Source organism: Lepidochelys kempii, chromosome 25, assembly GCF_965140265.1.
Source record: "Lepidochelys kempii isolate rLepKem1 chromosome 25, rLepKem1.hap2, whole genome shotgun sequence".
In the NCBI taxonomy this organism is placed as follows: Eukaryota; Metazoa; Chordata; order Testudines; family Cheloniidae; genus Lepidochelys; species Lepidochelys kempii.
In genome coordinates this window covers 8082934-8101452 of record NC_133280.1, presented here as the reverse complement: position 1 = coordinate 8101452, position 18519 = coordinate 8082934, and the positions used below count along the sequence as shown (strand labels likewise).

At 41.6% G+C, this 18519-nt stretch overlaps 1 protein-coding gene across 5 annotated transcripts in view; it reads right to left on the bottom strand.

Annotated features, from left to right (window-relative positions):
* Positions 1–18519, bottom strand: part of RFX2 (regulatory factor X2) — a 98830-nt gene that overhangs the window by 40433 nt on the left and 39878 nt on the right. For 4 of the 5 annotated variants that reach the window (XM_073323871.1, XM_073323868.1, XM_073323872.1 and 1 more), the window contains 4 exons: positions 11441–11550; positions 7401–7490; positions 6548–6627; positions 4124–4388 (listed from right to left, as the gene is read on the bottom strand). In XM_073323871.1, coding sequence (XP_073179972.1) covers positions 4124–4388; positions 6548–6627; positions 7401–7490; positions 11441–11545 — 540 coding nt within the window. In that variant the 5' untranslated portion in view covers positions 11546–11550. Of the gene's footprint in view, positions 1–4123; positions 4389–6547; positions 6628–7400; positions 7491–11440; positions 11551–12247; positions 12324–18519 lie in introns of those variants that run through there. The other variant, XM_073323867.1, reaches the window with a different exon arrangement.

The window sequence follows — 18519 nt, the reverse complement described above, 5'->3', positions numbered from 1 at the left end:
TGATCTGGATATGTCTATGTGCATATGTATTTGTTTGTCCTAAAGTATTTTAGGAAAAATTCTCAGGGCGGCCACCAGCAAGAGTTGGTGGCCGCACGCTGAGGCTGCCAAAAATATGTTGTGTAAGGTAATGTGGTTCAGCAGAGCACCTTAAGAAACTCAGCTGCTGTATCTTTCCCTCCCTCCATCCCAGCTTTAGCCCAGAACAGAGAGGAACTAGATCTTTGTTATTTAACAAGAAAGGTCAACCGGCAAGCCAGAGACATGCATTATTTAAGATTTGCTGGTTCACATCATGAACACTGGTGTACAAGGTGACAACAGTTCTCTATTAACTGCTACTCACTAATTGGTACGAGTAAGAGTAAAAATGGGTACAAACCCATTTCCTGAGCAAAGAGCTAAAATCATCTGGATTACTACGGCTCAGAAAGGACCAGAGGAAGAGAAGGGTTCTGGGGAGCTACGGATATGAAAACATCAGGCTGTCCTGCCTCTGGACATCTGATTACACACACACCCTCTCCTAGCATAGACATCACAAACACCCCTCTCCTAGAATAGGCATCATCATATGACTTCATAGGAGTCCTACGTCTCAGCCCATCTGGTAGTGCTGCTAGCTAAAGACCATGGAGAAGATCATTTTTCCAGCCATACTCACAGTCATACTGAGAGGTTGATAAATTCAAATTAGTTGTTACCACTCAAGAAACAGATCTTGGAGTCATTGTGGATAGTTCTCTGAAAACATCCACTCAATGTGCAGCAGCGTCAAAAAAGCAAACAGAATGTTGGGAATCATTAGGAAAAGGATAGATAATAAGACAGAAAATATCACATTGCCTCTATATAAATCCATGGTACACCCACATCTTGAATACTGCATGCAGATCTGGTTGCCTCATCTCAAAAAAGATATATTGGAATTGGAAAAGGTATAGAAAAGGGCAACAAAAATTATAGGAGTATGGAACAACTTCCATATGAGGAGAGATTAATAAGACTGGGACTTTTCATACTGGAAAAGAGACGAATAAGGGGGGATATGAATAGAGGTCTATAAAATCATGACTAGTATGGAGAAAGTAAATAAGGAAATGTTATTTACTCCTCATAACACAAGAAGTAGGGGTCACCAAATTAAATTAACAGGCAGCAAGTTTAAAACAAACAAAAGGAAGTATTTCTTCACACAATGTACAGTCAACCTGTGGAACTCTTTGCCAGAGGATGTTGTGAAGGCCAAGACTATAACAGGGTTCAAAAAAAGAACTAGATGCGTTCATGGAGGATAGGTCCATCAATGGCTATTACCCAGGATGGGCAGCTATGGTGTCCCTAGCCTCTGTTTGCCAGAAGCTGGGTATGGGTGACAGGGGATGGATCACTTGATGATTACCAGTTCTGTTCATTCCCTCTGAAGCACCTGGCATTGGCCACATCAGAAGACAGGATACTAGGCTAGATGGACCATTAGTCTGACACAGTATGGCCATTCTTATGGGGGGCGGGCTTAGATGCTTATTTCTTTTTTAGGGTCACACAGACCTTTACTAGTAAACCCTTTGCCAGGATTTCAGTAGGCTTTACCAGCAAAGAACAAGTTAAGACCAGAAACATTCCTTATGCTATCACCAGTTTGGGACTGCTGGTTCTTGACCACAGATTTTACATATGAAGATCATTTGTCCTCTCCGCTTGAATGTCTCGCTGTCTGCTTTATTCATCTCCCCTCCCAAACACTCATCTTCCCCCGTTCTGTCACTGTTGACAGCACCACTCCCCTCCTGGTCTCCGCCCAGTCACCCAGGCCACACCCAAATTCTGCTGCTTCCTCCTCTTCAATATCACCATGAGCTGCCTTTTACTTTCCATCCCCACAGCTGAATCTCTTCTGCAGGGCCTCATTACATCCTATCTTCCTCTTTGGCCTCCTTAACATCCATGCTGCCCTCGCTTCAGTCTATACAAAATGTTGCAACTAAAGTTGCAAAGATTTTCCTTGATAATCAATTTGATCAGGTCACTCCTTTCTTTGAATCCTTCTGCTGGCTCCTCACCTTCTCTTGCAGGAAATTCAAGCTTCTTGTCATTACTTTCAGACTTCTAGGGAACTCTGTCCGCTCCACTTATTTTCACTTGTCTCACTTTGTGTTGTTCACATCTACCCTCTACACTCATTTTCCTACCTTCAACCATCCACATGAAAATTTCTGCACTTTCTTCCTTGCTGCTTCATATGCAGTGCTCCCTTCCTGAGCCCATCTGCAAGGCTCCTACCCTGGCCACATTTACATCCCTTTTGAAGATCCACCTCTGCTGTGCTACCTACAGCGAATCTAGTTCACATGTATATTCACTTTTTAAAAAATTATATGTTGTTTATTCTTCCTGCTGACCTGTCTTCTTGTCTATCTGTCCTTAGACGGTGAGCTATTTAGAGCAGGAATTGTTCCTGCTGGTCTGTCTCAACAGTAAGGGGCCTAAATCCTGAATGAAGCCAAAGAAGAGAGAAAGCCAAGAAAAATCCCATAACATAAGACAGCTACAGCAATTAGACCTGTTAGTGAGACGATGCTATTGACATTTAATTCTATTAAGGTTCTTGTACTGTACCCATCACCACAGTATCAGAGCACCTGACAACATGAATAATCCCATGTTGCTCTGCAGACTAAGATACATCCCCAGGCAGGTGACAAGATCAGCACTTATTTGACTCAAAATGACAAGGACAGACATAATCAAAATAAGCGGAAGGCCCTGTATTTGGTTTTTTAAATGCATCTGAAATTAAAACTATGTATTTACACACACATACAAGCCATATAGGTGGAGTGATATCCCTGTGCTAAATGAATTCCTACTACTCCTGTCCCACCTGGCATTTACTCTAACAGCTTCCAACAATGGCTTTTCCCCCTTCATCTCAAAAACAACCTGCCAGAGAAATGTTTCCGCCTCTTTCTCCAGAAATGTGGAATTTCCCACCCAATGTCCAGAACAGGCAAAATTCAGCTGTGGATCAACAACAGCTCTTCTAGGCATGAAAATGCAAAAAATTTAAAGTCTTCTATTTCAAAACCCTGCAGGGTTAGAAATGAGAACTTTACTGGTCACGTTTTCAAGAGCGTTCTCCGATTAGATGTTCTCATTTTTCCCCAAAGTAGCGGGTGCTACCTACATACATTTGTAACAAAGTTTACATATTTATATATACACACCCACACACACCAGCCGTTTGGAAAGGGAGATGACCTGTGTTCTAACAGGACATTAGCACCCAATTAGTACTTGCTTTTAAGACTGGAAAGTTCCAACATAACACCCCTGATATTTTTAAATATTAAAGAAAAAAAACTTTTTTATCCCATTGAGTCCAGTACAGCTGGGCTCATAGGAACTCAACACTAGACTTCACAGGTGGAGGAACATGAAAAATATAGTCCCAATAAATTTTTTTTTTAAAACTCTAAAATATCCTGAAATTGTATTTGCTATGTGGCATAAACAGACTACATGATGGCATAGGACAGCATAAAGATTTTATCAATATGTGTTTGACATGATCTACTTAACAAACCAATAGACTCATACATTCCAAGGCCAGAAGGATCATTGTGATCATCTAGTCTGACCCCCTGTATAACACAGGCCATCAAACGTCCCAAAATAACTCCTAGAGCAGATTTTTTAGAAAAACATCCAATCTTGATTTAAAAATTATCAGTGATGGGGAATGCACCACGACCTTTGGTGAATTGTTCCAACAGTTAATTACCCTCACTGTTAAAAATGTACACCTTATTTCCAGACGGAATTTGTCTAACTTCAACTTCCAGCCATTGGATTGTGTTATACCTTTCTCTGCCAGAATAAAGGGCCCATTATTAAATATTTCTTCCCCATGTCTATACTTAGAGGCTGTAATCAAGTTACCCCTTAACCGCATGAGTAATGAGACATCCCAAGCTCATGCTAATAAAACACTTGCACCACACCAGCATGTGTTCTCTCCCTCTCATTCATTATATATATTACACACACACAAATCTTATTTATTTTCTGAAGTCCTTACAATTCCTGGCCCTGTAGGGGCAATACCTTCAGGGCTACATACCGTTGCTGGAGAGGAGCGTGAAGTTAGTGACAGAGAGTGTCTAGTGTTTTCCATCCCCCCATGAATGAGATAGGCTCCCGAGCTGGAGAGGATCTGACTTCCCCCAATGTCCATAGTGATGCCCACCATGCTGTGAGAGGGAATGGCTGTAGGAGAGGATGCCACTGTAGTCACCTGTGCTCCACCTCCCTGCGGTTCGAAATAGGAAGCTGCGCTGCTGGGGGCATAAATCTGAGCTTCAGTGTTGTAGGAGTAGGCGGCTCGGCTGTCAAAGGAACAATGCGGTTAGGATGTGAAGTACACACGAACGGAGAGGAGCTTAAATATCTAATTTCACTCTCACACTGGGATCTTCAGTAAGTTTTTTTTAAAAGCCTTGACTCCATTGCAGATGGGATTTGCTCTACTGAAATTTAGTTCAGATATAGAAGTCAATTGACAACATGAATCTCTCTGATGACAGCCCTGAAGCAGGCCTCAAGCCAGAGCCCTTTGGAACGTTTGCTGTGTCAGAGGGGGAATGTTGGGCACAGCACGACTGGGCCCAAGAAGGAGCCTTCTGACAGCCTGGCTCTTCAGAAATGAGGGAAATTTTTCAAAAACACCCAAATGAGACTGAGGCCTAGTCAACACTGAAAAATGTTTGCTACCAACAAACCCTCAGTGCAGGCACAGTTTACATAAAGGCAAAAGAGGGCTTTTTCCGCTATCAATTCTAATAAGATAAACTGGCAAAATTGCATCTATACTGGGGCTTTTTCTGGGATAGAAATGTTGTTTTAAAAACACAAAAACAAAACTTCAAAACCCTAACGAACACTACTATCCTAGCAAAAATTGCTATCGTAGAACTGGCCTGATGCTCTGAAGTGCCTAAGTCCCTTTTGAAAATGCAACTGACGTTTTTAAGTCATTTAGGTCTTTTGAAAATTCTACCCTTTATAGCTCAAGAATCTGCGGTAAATAGAGCTGGTTGAAATTTTCTCATCAAAATATTTTTTTTCAGTAAATATGGCTTTTTGTCCCAAAGTAAAGCTTTCGCCCAAATTTTTCATTTTGGTTGAAATGTTTCAGTTTTTCATTGAAAAACTAGAAATTGATTTTTTTTTCCTCTTTTCGTTTTCCGTTGAAAAACTGAAATATTTTTACACAAAATTGCAGGAAAAGATTAGTTTTTTAAAAAATTTCCTGTGACAAAAATTGGCTTTTTTGGGGGATAGGGTGGGGGGGGGGACCATCTCTGATAATAAGTTTCAGGAATTGGCCAAGAAGTCTAGTGGAACTGCCAGTGCCAGAGAATCCAATCTCAAGTTTACCCCACGAATAGCCACCATGCTCAAGAGAAGGGCAAGATGGGTAAGAACCAATGTCATCTATACTCAGAGCAACATTGAGACCCAGGGTCTCTACTCTTACAAGTCTGTCCAGCAGGGCACCCTCGCATGACGTGGAACAAATACAAGGTAATGCAATATGAATGCGCTGCATGAAGATATTTCTTGGGCTAAGAGAGTTGTTTTGGCCCTTGTTACGGTCCAGCACCACAGAATAGGTAGCAACCCACAATTCCCAGGGGGAAGGACACAAAGAGGCTTTCAAGTGGAAAAGAGAAAACCCTAGAAAGAACCTTCCTTCCAATTAGCATGGTCTCTCATTTATGTGGAGTTTCCATTTTTAAAACCCCAGCTCCCTAACAGATACAAAAGGGTTTGGAGAAGGAATATAGGATCCGCTTACATAGGGCATGTCTACACTTATCGGTAGATCGGCACTGCTGCAATTGATGCAGCAAGTGTCGATTTAGCGGGTCTGGTGAAGACACGCTAAATCGATGGGAGAGCACTCTCCCATCAATGTGCGTACTCCGCCTCCCGAGAAGTGTAAGGGAAGTTGATGGGAGACGTTCTATCAACACAGCACAGGGGAGCCACCGTGGTAAGTGGATCTAACAACGTCGACTTCAGTTACGTTATTCATGTAACTGAAGTGGAGTAAGTTAGATCGATTTAACGCAGTAGTGTAGACCAGCCCATAGAGTGAGCTCCATGTGGTTTAGGGTGGGATCTCCTCACACACACACAATGCCTCCAGCATCAAAGAAGCAGTATGGCAACTGCCACACCCATTAAACAGGGTAGTACGTGCTGCTTCTCCTCTTGCTCACTCTCCCCTTTATGGGAGCTACTGCCTGCAGCGGCACTAGAATGGAGCAAATCTTGTTATGGGGCAAATGTAAGGACTGACCCTGTACCAAGCTGCAAGGTGGGTGTATGAAGTGGAGAATAAGGCTTTTTGTGTACTCTCTCTCCACCTTTCAGGGCAGACACAATTGTGCTCTGTCTCTCAAAGAAAGCAAAATGAACTTTTACATCTGTCAGGCTGGCATTTATTGGCCCTAGTAACGTGAATGACAGAGACTCTTACATGGTTCCATTGGTGTAGACAGCCTCTCCTCCTTCCACATACTGGACCTGGGTTGGGTACACATGCTGCACAGTTTGCACCTGAAACACATGTGACAATGCTGGGTTTATAGATGAATTATTGACAAGCAGTAATGGATGACACTACACACACAAGCAATTAGCATTTAAAAGGGCACTCAAAGCTGTTTAAGAATGAATATTAACTTTTAACTTTCTATTTGTCCTATTTTTGAAATGTATTTTTTTAAAGGCCTCATTTTTTAAAATTTGACATCAACATTCACACAACTAAAATACACACAGGCAATTCTTTGCACAAACAACACTGTTCTCATACCCATCCGTTCTGTACATGCAAACACACACTTTGTCAGCACAACTACTTGTTTGGGCCTACTATGTGAATGCAAGTCAGGATTGTTTTAAAAAACCATTGGCTCTAGACAGTAATCTTTACAGAAGAGTGCAATAATTATTTTTTAATATTTATAAAAATAATTTTAAAATAAATCTCTCCCTAGACTCTATAATTGAAACCTGATGCAAGACAGGTGCCTAGGAGAATTTGATTTTAAACCTTAAACAACCATGAGAGAGTCTCCTTTATCATCAATCTAAAATAAGGAATAATCACGTGAAAGGACAGAGGAAATGGCTCTCCCTGCCATCTCAAGTTCTCTGGTCAGACACTGTTCTAGAAAAAATCCACATTTTAATTGATTAAAGAGATAGCCTATATAGTTTCAAGCAGCCCATGCTGGACATGTGGGTAAGGGAAGGGCTGCAGGTTGTGTTTGCTTTCAAGTGACTGAATGGCAATAGCATTTGGTCCCCCACTCCATTGATATTACCTGCTGTGAGACCTGCTGAACTCTGGGAATGGAGATCTGCTGCATCTGTGCTCCTTTGGGAGAAGAGCTTGTTGTTTGAACCAAAATCCTCTGAAAAAATAAAAAAGAGAAATGTGCATTTAGATCCAGTGTTACAGTTGGACCCAGAACACCCCATTCTGGCTAGGCCATTTCCTGCAATACACATACTAGAGGATTTGCTCCAAATCCCCAAATACAGGCAGCAGCTCCACCATACTTTATGGCTACCCACACACACTCCCGCTCCTTAAAGCCTCCACACATATTCCATTTAGTCTAAACTACAGTTAAATTGGGCATGGGCCCAAACCCAATACCCTAAACTTGGGGAGAGCTCAGATGTGGATCCAAATGGTTTGGCTGGGCCCATCTTTAAGTGAAACTTGGTTTAAGCAGCCACCCCAGGGAATAGCAGAAACTGGTTGCTTAGTAAAAGCAGGTCTTAAAACAAAAGGTCAGCCACAACTATTGTGGAAAATCTCTGCATCTTTCCCCATGCCTGCATTTCTCCTATGCAGGGAAAACTCTTCAGAAGCTGCTACTCCAGGCCACTACCCTTTTTCAAAGTTCACTTCTGCCATAATCCCTACAAGGAACAAAGCAAATACATTTATTGATCTCCATTCAGTGCCATGATGAGCACTAACCCCGTCTGAATTCTCTCTTTTCAGATGTAGAGCCAATAACATTAAATTGAAATGCCATTTTTAATTCTGGATCCTTGAAGCCATTATTGCATAATTTGCCATGTTCAAACAACCATCGTACACTAATGTCAAAGTTGATTTTCTTACTGCTTCCTTTAATTTTTTCTCTCTTGTTATTCACTTGCAGATTCTAGAAGTGGGTCTGCAAGTTTAAGTCTGTCTGGAGGAGATTGTCCAGGACAAATTGCTTCAATCACTTCTTCAAATTGCTCTTTTTGTGCTACATTAAAGGTGATGTTAGCATAAAAGAATTTGATAAGAAGTTGAAACCTTTAAGTCTTTGCCTTTCAGTTGTTCTTAATGGCATAATCACAGATTGACCTGTGACATATTTGGACTGTTGATGATGAACAGAAATTGCTTTAGAAAGAAACTAATGTTGAAGAGCTGCTGGAAGGCCTGGAAGAGGAATGTAAATTTTTAGTGTGGGTATCTTTCGATGACATTTGTGGCATCCAAAATCGATGTTCCAGGATCAAACTAAATATTCTGCTCCACCAGAGCAATATTCTGCTATTCCTTTAATAAGCAATGTTTCTTCAGGGTCAAATGGGCCACTAAATTAATCTGAATAAACCGATTTACTAGACTTTTTCAAGAGAAGCATGATTCTTTTCTATCTTGCTGCTGGACTTTTGTAGAAGTTTACATTTTACTTAAGAAGAGTCATCTGTTTTCATTACTTCACTCCACACAAACACTTGATTCATACAGAAGGGATCAGTAGATCATCTAGTCTGACCTGCTGCATATCATGGGCCATTACATTTCACCCAGTTACCCCTGTGTTGAGCCCAATAACGTGTGTTTGAATAAGGCATAACGTACATATGGCTAAAGTATACCTTCCAGAAAGGCATCCAGTCTTAATCTGAAGACATTAAGAAATGGAGAATCCACCACTTCCCTTGGTAACTTGTTCCAATGATTAATCACCTTCATCAATTTCTATCTTATTTATCGTTTGAATTTGTCTGGCTTCAGCTTTCAGCTATTGGTTCTTGTTCTACCCTTCTCTGCTAGACTGAAGAGCCCTTTAGCACCCCGTATTTTCTCCTGGTGAAGGCATTTATACACTAATCTTGTCACTTCATTCTTTTTGATAAACTAAAGAGACTGAACTCTGCGGTCTCTAAGACCTTTTCTCTAGCCCCCAAATAATTTTTGTGGCTCTTTTTTCCCATCCCCTCTCATTTTTCAAAATCCTTTTTAAAATATGGACAGCGAAAGTGTAAACAGTACTGGTCTCACCAATGCCATATACAGAGGTAAAATCGCCTCCCTACTCCAACTTACTATTCCCCTCTTAATTCACTGAAGGACCACATTAGCCCTTTTTGCCTCAGCATCACACTGGGAGCTCATGTTCAGTTGCTTGTCCACTATCACCCCTAAATCCTGTTCAGAGTCAGTGCTTTCTAGGATACAGTTCCCCATTCTACAGGTATGACCTGTATTCTGTGTTCCTTTGCCTTGGCTGTATTAAAACGCATTTTGTTCGAACGGGCCCACAAGCGATCCAGATGGCTCTGTATGACTGCCCTGTCCTCATCATGGTTTACTATTCCCCCAGTCTGTGTGTCATCCACAAATTTTATCAGCAGTGATTTTATATTTATTTCCACAACTGATGAAAATGTGGAAGAGTGTCGAGTCTAGTACCGATTCCTCTTTTTGATGATGATTCCCTATTGACAACTACTTTTGAGATCTGTCAGTTAGCCAGTTCTTAATCATTTTAATGTGTGCTTGATTGATATTCTACCGTGCTAATTTTTTAAATCAGAATTTTGTGTGACACTATGTCAATGCAATACAAACATTTATTATAATTTAGGCTTGAATAAAGACTGGGAGTGGATGTGTCATTACACAAAGTAAAACTATTTCCCCTTGTTTATTTCCCCTCCTACTGTCCTTGTAAACTGCTGGAAATGGCCCACCTTGATTATTACTTCAAAAGGTTTCTCCCCCTCATCCACTCCCTGCTTTCCTGCTGGTAAATAGCTCACCTGTCCTGATCACTCTCGTTACAGTGTGTATGGTAACCCCCATCGTTTCATGTTCTCTGTGTATATAAAATCTCCCCACTATATTTTCCACTGTATGCATCTGATGAAGTGAGCTGTAGCTCACGAAAGCTGATGCTCTAATAAATTTGCTAGTCTCTAAGGTGCCACAAGTCCTCCTTTTCTTTTTGCGGATACAGACTAACACGGCTGCTACTCTGAAATATATCTACACAGTTACCTTTATCAACCAAACCTGTAATCTCAAAGAATAAGGTCAGGTTTGCTTGACAGGAGCTATTTTCCATTAAATCATGTTGACAGCATTAATTATATTCCTACCCTTTAATCGTTAGAATGAGAAACAACCTTCTGGTGAAATCAACACTGAAGATCAAAAAATACAATGAACAGGCCAATTTTATAGCAGGACCACACTCTACTCTGCAAGTTGGGCAGAGCAATTTCAAGATTCTAGCAAACCAAGTGTCCAAGCAGTTCCAGCTCCATCCACTCCCCTCTTCAACATCCAATAATAGTTGATTCTACCCACTAGCTACACCTCTCTCTCCAATCAATCACTCCATCCTTCCATCTGTTCTGCATCCTTTCTGAACAGTTATATAAAAACTTTCTCATAGTTCCCTAAGAGGCATAAGTGGACCCTCAATTTTCTCATCACTTCCTTTTAATATTCTCAAATACAATTTTCATTCACAGATTGAAATTAGAACCTAATATTTCTAGTATCACAAAAACTTTCAAACATGTTACATGTATGTAAATGTGTCAAAGCAATACACACTCAAAAAGTGAAGAAAACACCTCCAAAATCACCCCCTCCCTGCCAAAAAAACCCACTATGGTTTTTTTTTCTGATTTACACACAAATTCTGCTGATTTTGATACATCTTTCAACTCCAGGAGATGCCTTTTTAAACAATGTGGTACAATTTGCATCTTTATTGCTTTTATTGACACATCAAATAATGACGTCAGGACACTGCAATGGAGCAAACACCAAATTGGCAGGAAAGCGTTTTCTTGGCAACACGGCTAAATTAAAATCCAAATCTCATGCCTTAAATCAAAGTGTGTTTTTATTACAAACATTTATATGGCATTTATCAATGTCATATCTAGGTAGGCTTCATCACCACTTACACACACACACACATGCACTCTTCAGGTTGATTTTTTAACAAAATTCTTTGAGCCAAGAGTTAAAGCATATTCTTCATTAAAATTAGGTTTATTTTCCATGGAGACAGCACTCACAGCCGCGCAGCTGGAGGAACGTTACCTGCTGGGAGGCTGGCACTGGCTGCACTACTGGAGCTTGAGCAGATGCAGAAGTACGCAGTGCCACAGACGTCGCTGAATCTGATCCGCCCTCTGAATTCTGCATGCTCACTGCCAGAGAGAGCACAGAGGAGATCAGATAGAGAAGAGACAACTTTACTAATTTACAGCTCTCAAAGAAAAGTAATCAGAGTCCAAAAGAATAAAATCCCCGTAGAGGGTCTATGACCTGTCAGAGAAAGGTAACCACCACCCTACTTGGAGGATTCTTTTTAGTTTTGGTTCTAATATTACTGCTGTATTATATTGAGATAAATTTACACAATTGTTCCACAGAAAGAGAAGGAAAGGGAAGGAGCAGAAAATGTGTTTCTGAATATAAATATAACAAAAAATCGCATTGGGGAATTATTGTGTCATAGCAGACATGCAGCTGCTCCTCACTGGGACAGAAGCACACTCGAAGAACAAGAAATACAATCTCTTTCCAACCTGGGCTTAGCATATTTAGCTACCTCTAAGTGTTTAAATAAAGCAAAGTGCCAAACAACTTGATTCTATTCCCAGCAATGTAACCACGACACAGTGTGTTAGAGCACTAATTCTCAACCTTTCCAGACAACTGTACCCTCTCAGGAGTCTAATGTCTTGCATACCCCAAGTTTCACTTCACTTAAAAACTACTTGCTTACAAAAATCAGACAAACATACAGAAGTGACACCGCACACTATTACTGAAAAATGGCTGACTTTCTCATTTTTACCATATTATAAAATAAATCGATTGGAATATAAATATTCTACTTACATTTCAATGTATAGTATACAGAACAGTATAAACAAGTCATTGTCTATATGGAATTTTAGTTTGTACTGACTTCGCTAGTGCGTTTTATATCGCCTGTTGTAAAACTAGGCAAATCTCTAGATGAGTTGATGTACGCCCAGAAGAGCTCTGCACACCCTCAGAGGTACATGTACCCTTGGGTGAGAACCACTGTGTTACAGCCATGCCACGTTGGACAGTAATATCCCCAACTGCAATGGTGGGGATACTCTGACTAGAACAAATTTTGTATAAAAAAAAAATACAAAGTGCTCTTTTCTCTCTAAACTGAAAGCTTAAAATAAACAAATAAAAAACCCCACACTCACGCTCCCTTTCTGGTTTCTGATCAAAACCAAAGATTTAGAAATTCCAAATCTTGAGGTTTTGTTTTTTCTCTCTTCTTCCCCTTTTGCCACTGAATGCAACAGAATGAAGACTTCTGGAGTCTCTTTACACACAAACACTCTTTTTCATTCTTTCCTTTTATTTAGATCTGTCTGTCTGACACTCACTTTTCAACACGTCCTCAACTTTGGAAAAAAAAAAGTTTGAGGCAAAGGAAAAAAAATGAAAATGGAGGTAAAAATCCAAAACTCTGGATATTATTCATCTTATTGCACTCCATGACAAAGAGGAAAAAAGGAAAGCAGGGAGGGGGACACTGAATATTTAAAATAGTTGGAGAACTGAACAAGAGATGTTTCCATTTTGTGTGGTCAAAACAGAACAAACTTCAATATTTTTCAGAGTTATTTTTCCATTTTTCTAACCAGCTCTGATCCTGCGCAATCATGTTTTTTCTCTCTCTACTCCACCCAGCCCCAAACAGCTTGTGAGTCATTTTCTCTTCTATGTTCCTCCTGGACAGGGACAGGACAAGACAGGAGATACAGGAATAATATATTTTCAGCTCACTGCTCAAAACACAGCTAAAGAACCAAGAACCAAATACTGCAGAAACAAGAGAAAGCCAAGTCATATTCTGCATCATAGTTTATATCCTCTTCCTAGGCACCAAGTCATATATACCCTCCATTCTCCTTGGGAACAGTACACAGAATAGGTTTGCATACAACTAGGGTGACCTCGTGTCCGGTTTTTGACCGGAACACCGGTCGAAAAGGGACCCTGGTGGCTCCAGTCAGCACCACCGACTGGGCCGTTAAAAGTCCGGTCGTGTCCTGGGGCCCCGCACTGTGCCCTGGAAGCGATCAGCAGGTCTGGCTCCTAGGCAGGGGGGCCACAGGGCTCCATGTGCTGCCCCTGTCCCGAGAACCAGTTTGCACTCCCATTAGCCAGCTCCTGGTCAATGGGAGCTGGGGGAAGCTGGTGTCTGCGGGCGAGAGCCACACATGCCGCAGAGCCTCCTGCCCCTCCCTCTGTCCCCACCCCGCCTAGGAGCTGGACCTGCTGGCCGCTTCCGGGGCACAGTGTGGTGCCCCAGGACAGGCAAGCAGCCTGCCTTAGCCCCCCCGCTATGCCGCTGACTGGGAGCCACCCGAGGTAAGCCCGCACCCCAACCCTGAGCCCCAACCCCCTGCCCCAGCCCTGAGTGCCTCCAAACCTGGAGCCCCCTTGTGTACCCCAAACCCCTCATCCCTGGCCCCATCTCAGAGTCTGCACCCACAGCCCAGACCCCATACCCCCTCCTGCACCCCAACCCCCAGCCCTGAGCCCCTCAACCCGGAGCCCCCTCCTGCGCCCCAGAGCCCACACCCCCCAGCCGGAGCCCTCATCCCCTCCCGCACTCCAACTCCTTGCCCCAGCCCGGAGCCCCCTCCCACACCCTAAACCCCTCATTACTGGCCTTAGCCCAGAGCCCACACCCCCTTTTAGAGCCCTCACCCTCTCCTGCAACCCAACCCCCTGCCCCAGCCCAGTGAGAGTGAGTTAGGGTGGGGGAGAGCGAGCCACTGAGGGAGGGGGAGGGGGGCTCGGGTGTTTGGTTTTGTGCCAATAGGAAGTTGGCAATTCTACATACAACTCCATTATACCAAATATCTGCTGCTTTGCCTCACTGGCTGAATGTATTTTTGAAATGTATCTAAAAAAAAATTATTTATAAAAAGATTCCAGTTGCATCAGTACAATGTGACAAATTTATATATAAAAGAATAATTCTCTCCCCGAAGTTAAGGAATAGCATCACATCTGTACTAGTCCTGGGGCCCACATTATTTGCAAGTAAACAGGTGGCCAGCACAAGACCTTTGGCGAAGAAGATAAATGTATACATTAATATAAACAGAGGAATAAATTGCCTCAAGGAGAAGAAAATCTCATTTGTGAGCTCCATTATAATGCAGTAGGATCACAAATGCACCTTTTTCTCATTTCCATTTTTCCTAAGGACTTTTCACAGTGCTGTATGAGACTACATCTCAAGCGTATAGTAGTATGTTGCTCCAATATCAAATTTCCCTCAATAAGCCTGATGCTTGCAAGGGATGCTCAGGACCTTGGCAGGGTCAGATCCTGAAGCACCTGGTCTATAAGAGAGATTTATAAAGTGAAGCTACAGTTGTAAGAGGACCAGGTGAAAGTGGCACCATCTCAAATATCTGCTTCTCCCTGTGCCTTCAACTCACATGTACTCACCTTTACTGACAAGTTTTTCTCTTCCAGTGACCCTGAAAATGCTAAAGGGTTGAGAGCTGGATCTTATTTTCCTCACACTTGCATCATCAGCATTGTCAGATTTGTTACAACTGCAGACTCTTTACTACTGATGATGATGCCATAAACACAGAGAACCCAGCTGGATTTTCAGATCCCAAGTGAAGTCTGCAGCACTGGCCATTAGAAAAGCCATTGATATGTAAAACTGAGCAAATGTGATTTGGAGCCCCAGAATGAAATTTTACATAGTGATTTTTTTTAATTGAGTGAAAACCTCCTTGGATAATTTCCACCTTCCTTCAAATGCTCCATGTTCCATGCTTCTTGGGAACGGAAGAGGCAAATATGTTTATGCCTTCTGCTAAGATTCACTTGTGCTGCTGACAAGCCTAGAACATAAACAGAACTCCTACACTCAGTGATGACTCCTACTCTCTGAAGAGCTGTACACAATGTTGCCCTGTATCTTGGGAAGACATTTGCACTCACGGGAGCTGACTGTTCCAGGGCAGGGGCAAGGAGCACAACATTGAGAGCCAAAGTGGAGATTTTCAGAGGTACAAATAGGAGTCAAGCACCCAATTTCCACTGAAAGTCAATAGAAGCTGGATAGGTAACTCCCATTTATGCCATTGAAAGCCCCCTCCCCACCACCCCGTCATTTAGAGCTAATGCTATGTCTACACTATAGATCCTCTACTGGCATAGGTTTGTTGGCATAACTTTGCTAGCCCAGCCTGCTAGTGTAGACGCAGCCTATACCAACGGAAGGAATTTATCTGTCAGTGTCGGAACACCATTTCCTAGTGTAGACAAAGCCTGAGCGTTAAAGGGAAGAGCCTTGTCTTAGGTGCACCACCCTGATTTATGTCAACAGTACAGCTGCTAACTTCTCACCTAGCACTTTGGAATTCTGCTCACTGCTATGAAACTGATGCCTGCTACAAGTTGTACAGGGACTCTCTTTATCTCTCTATCTGGTTTCTGACCTGTACTCAGCGCACCAATTCCATGGCATTCTGGATCAATTGCTCCTAATGCAGACTCAGTTGCTCAAATGTAAATTCTGCTACATGTCAATGATGCAAATTTTGCTACTACCCTTATTAGATTTGGCATAAAGAATAGAAAGATACACACAGCCAAGCCACATTGGCCATATGACCTTGATATCAGGAGGACACTGAAGTTAGCTATCAGCATAAAAGAGTAACAGAACTATTAAAAGCCGTCGATGGACCCTGGTAGCCAACTAATGAAGTGACACCTGTGCAATCCCATTTGTCTCAATAGATTTGTACAGGTGAAAATGATTTAACAACTGTAATTCCAATCAGTTGATGATGCATAAGGAGGAATAGAATCCAAAGCTGACTCTCTCAGCTGTGTTGGCTCTTGCATGGCTAAGAAGAGTAAAAAGAAGTCAATTATTTTTGTCAGTAAAGTCAGCAGACCAGATTATGAGCACTCACACGGGGCACAACTCTGTAGTAAGAAGGGACCTTTTAAAAAATATTCATTTTCAGATTAAGACAAGCTTTAAAACTCTGGTGATCCACCTGGTGATGCGACAATACCATGCTTGTGACATCAGAGTTCACCACTATGGAAGTGATCGGAAAGGTCTAAACTCCGGATTGCAACATCATTAAATGAATAAGGCAGATGCAGGAGGCTGCTGTACTCTGGAAACCTTCTGTTTACACACAGCTATCTTGGTATCCAGGCAAACAGCAGTGACAGGAAAGGAAATACAGAAAAAGCTAATAACTTCTGGGTTCTATTTCTGGTTCTACCACCAACTTGCTTTTTGACCTTGAGCAAGTCATTTCCCTTCTCCTATGTCTCAGCTTTTCCATTTGTAATGAAAAAACTGAAAATTAGTTTCCTATCTAAGGTGTTTCTAAGGTATCCACCTCAGAATGTTGACACTCAAAGGCATTAGAGAAAAACTAGTAATATTAAAAAACATTGAAAATTGCTGACACAGCAATTTCATACATTCCAATTTTTACTGTTTAATTCATAAACCACACTGCCTTAGTATGATTGGTCTTGTCGATTTTAATCCATCTTGTCCGGGCGTGCCTTAAAAAACTGGGAAAACAAAGATGAGTGTTTCAAAATACTTTCCACAGTCAGCGTTGCAGTGAGGAAAAAATAAAAGTAAAAATAGACTGCTCAGGAGTAAATACTACTTTCCTAGCTTTCCCCAGGCATGTCTATTTTAACTTTGTAACAAGGGAAACCCCACTCACTACCAATTCCCAGGCTTAAAAAACAAACAAACAGGTAAATTTAGCCCTGATCCTGCACTTGACTGTCTATGGGTGCACCCCAGCACCCACGCAGAACTCCACTGAAGTCAATGGGACTCTGGGGGGGGAGGGGTTCCCAATTTCAGAATTGTGGCCTTAAAGAAGAACTGCAAGTATCTGTCTACAGACTGTTTTAACAGTGCATCAGCTCCTGAATACCCAACTAAAGTTTCTAAGCTACATGCTGAGGCCTCGAACATATAGTACTGCTGATCAGAGTCAGGGCAGGGAGTCTGCCTATGAGAAAATATTTCATTAACTTAACTCCAGTATTCTGGTCCTGATTCAGCAATGTATGCAACGACATGACTAACTTTAAACAATAGAGTAGTCCCATGTGCTTAAGCTCCTTTCGCAATCAGGGCATAAAGGAGTACCACAGTGACTCACTTAACGGTGTGCCTATTTACACACTATTTTTATACAAAGAAGCATATGCAAAAGGTTGTGGTGTTGCCATTTGTATTGAACATATAAATATCAAAAAAGATCAAGGATTATATAATGCTGGGTGGCACTAACATTAATGCCCATGGAAACCAGGGTACCAATAGCAGATCTGATATATACCATAGCAACAGTATTAATTTATTCTCTATTATTTTTTTAACCTGAAATACATAAGGAAAAAATAATCAAGCAGTAGAGAGAATGTCTCCCTTCCCCAATCCAAAACAATCATAGAATCATTGAATATCAGAATTGGAAGGGACCTCAGGAGGTCATCTAGTCCAACCCCCTGCTCAAAGCAGGGCCAATCCCCAATTTTTGCCCCAGATCCCTAAATGGCTCCCTCAAGGATTGAGCTCACAACCCTGGGTTTAGCAGGCCAATGCTCAAACCACTGAGCTATCCCTCCCCCCAATGAATGTAGATATCACATTATAAAGTACAAGAATTAATATTGTTTTTCAGAAAGTTATTTGAGCATTTTGGGAGACAAAATTTATGTTAAAACTATTTTGGGGGGGAAAAAAATTCAGTTCACCTTTATGATAAAGCTTATTTGGCCACCAGATTTTCTTTAAACTTCGAGGATATTTATAATCCTTTTATCATCATTTTGGCAAATGTTTAAAGTTTGTAAAGTGGAACATCACATAAAAGACAATTCAGTAGCGTGAGGGCGGATTTGGGTTGAGACCTTTACAGAATACTAAAGAATGCTACTACTTTATATTTCATGCTTTCCTCCTAAGGATTTTAAAGCACTTCACAACTATTAATTAAGCTTCACAGTATCTCTCTGAGGACAAGTTATTACAACCAGATGGTAAACGAAGGCATAAAAAGTAGTTGGTTAAGCAACTTGCC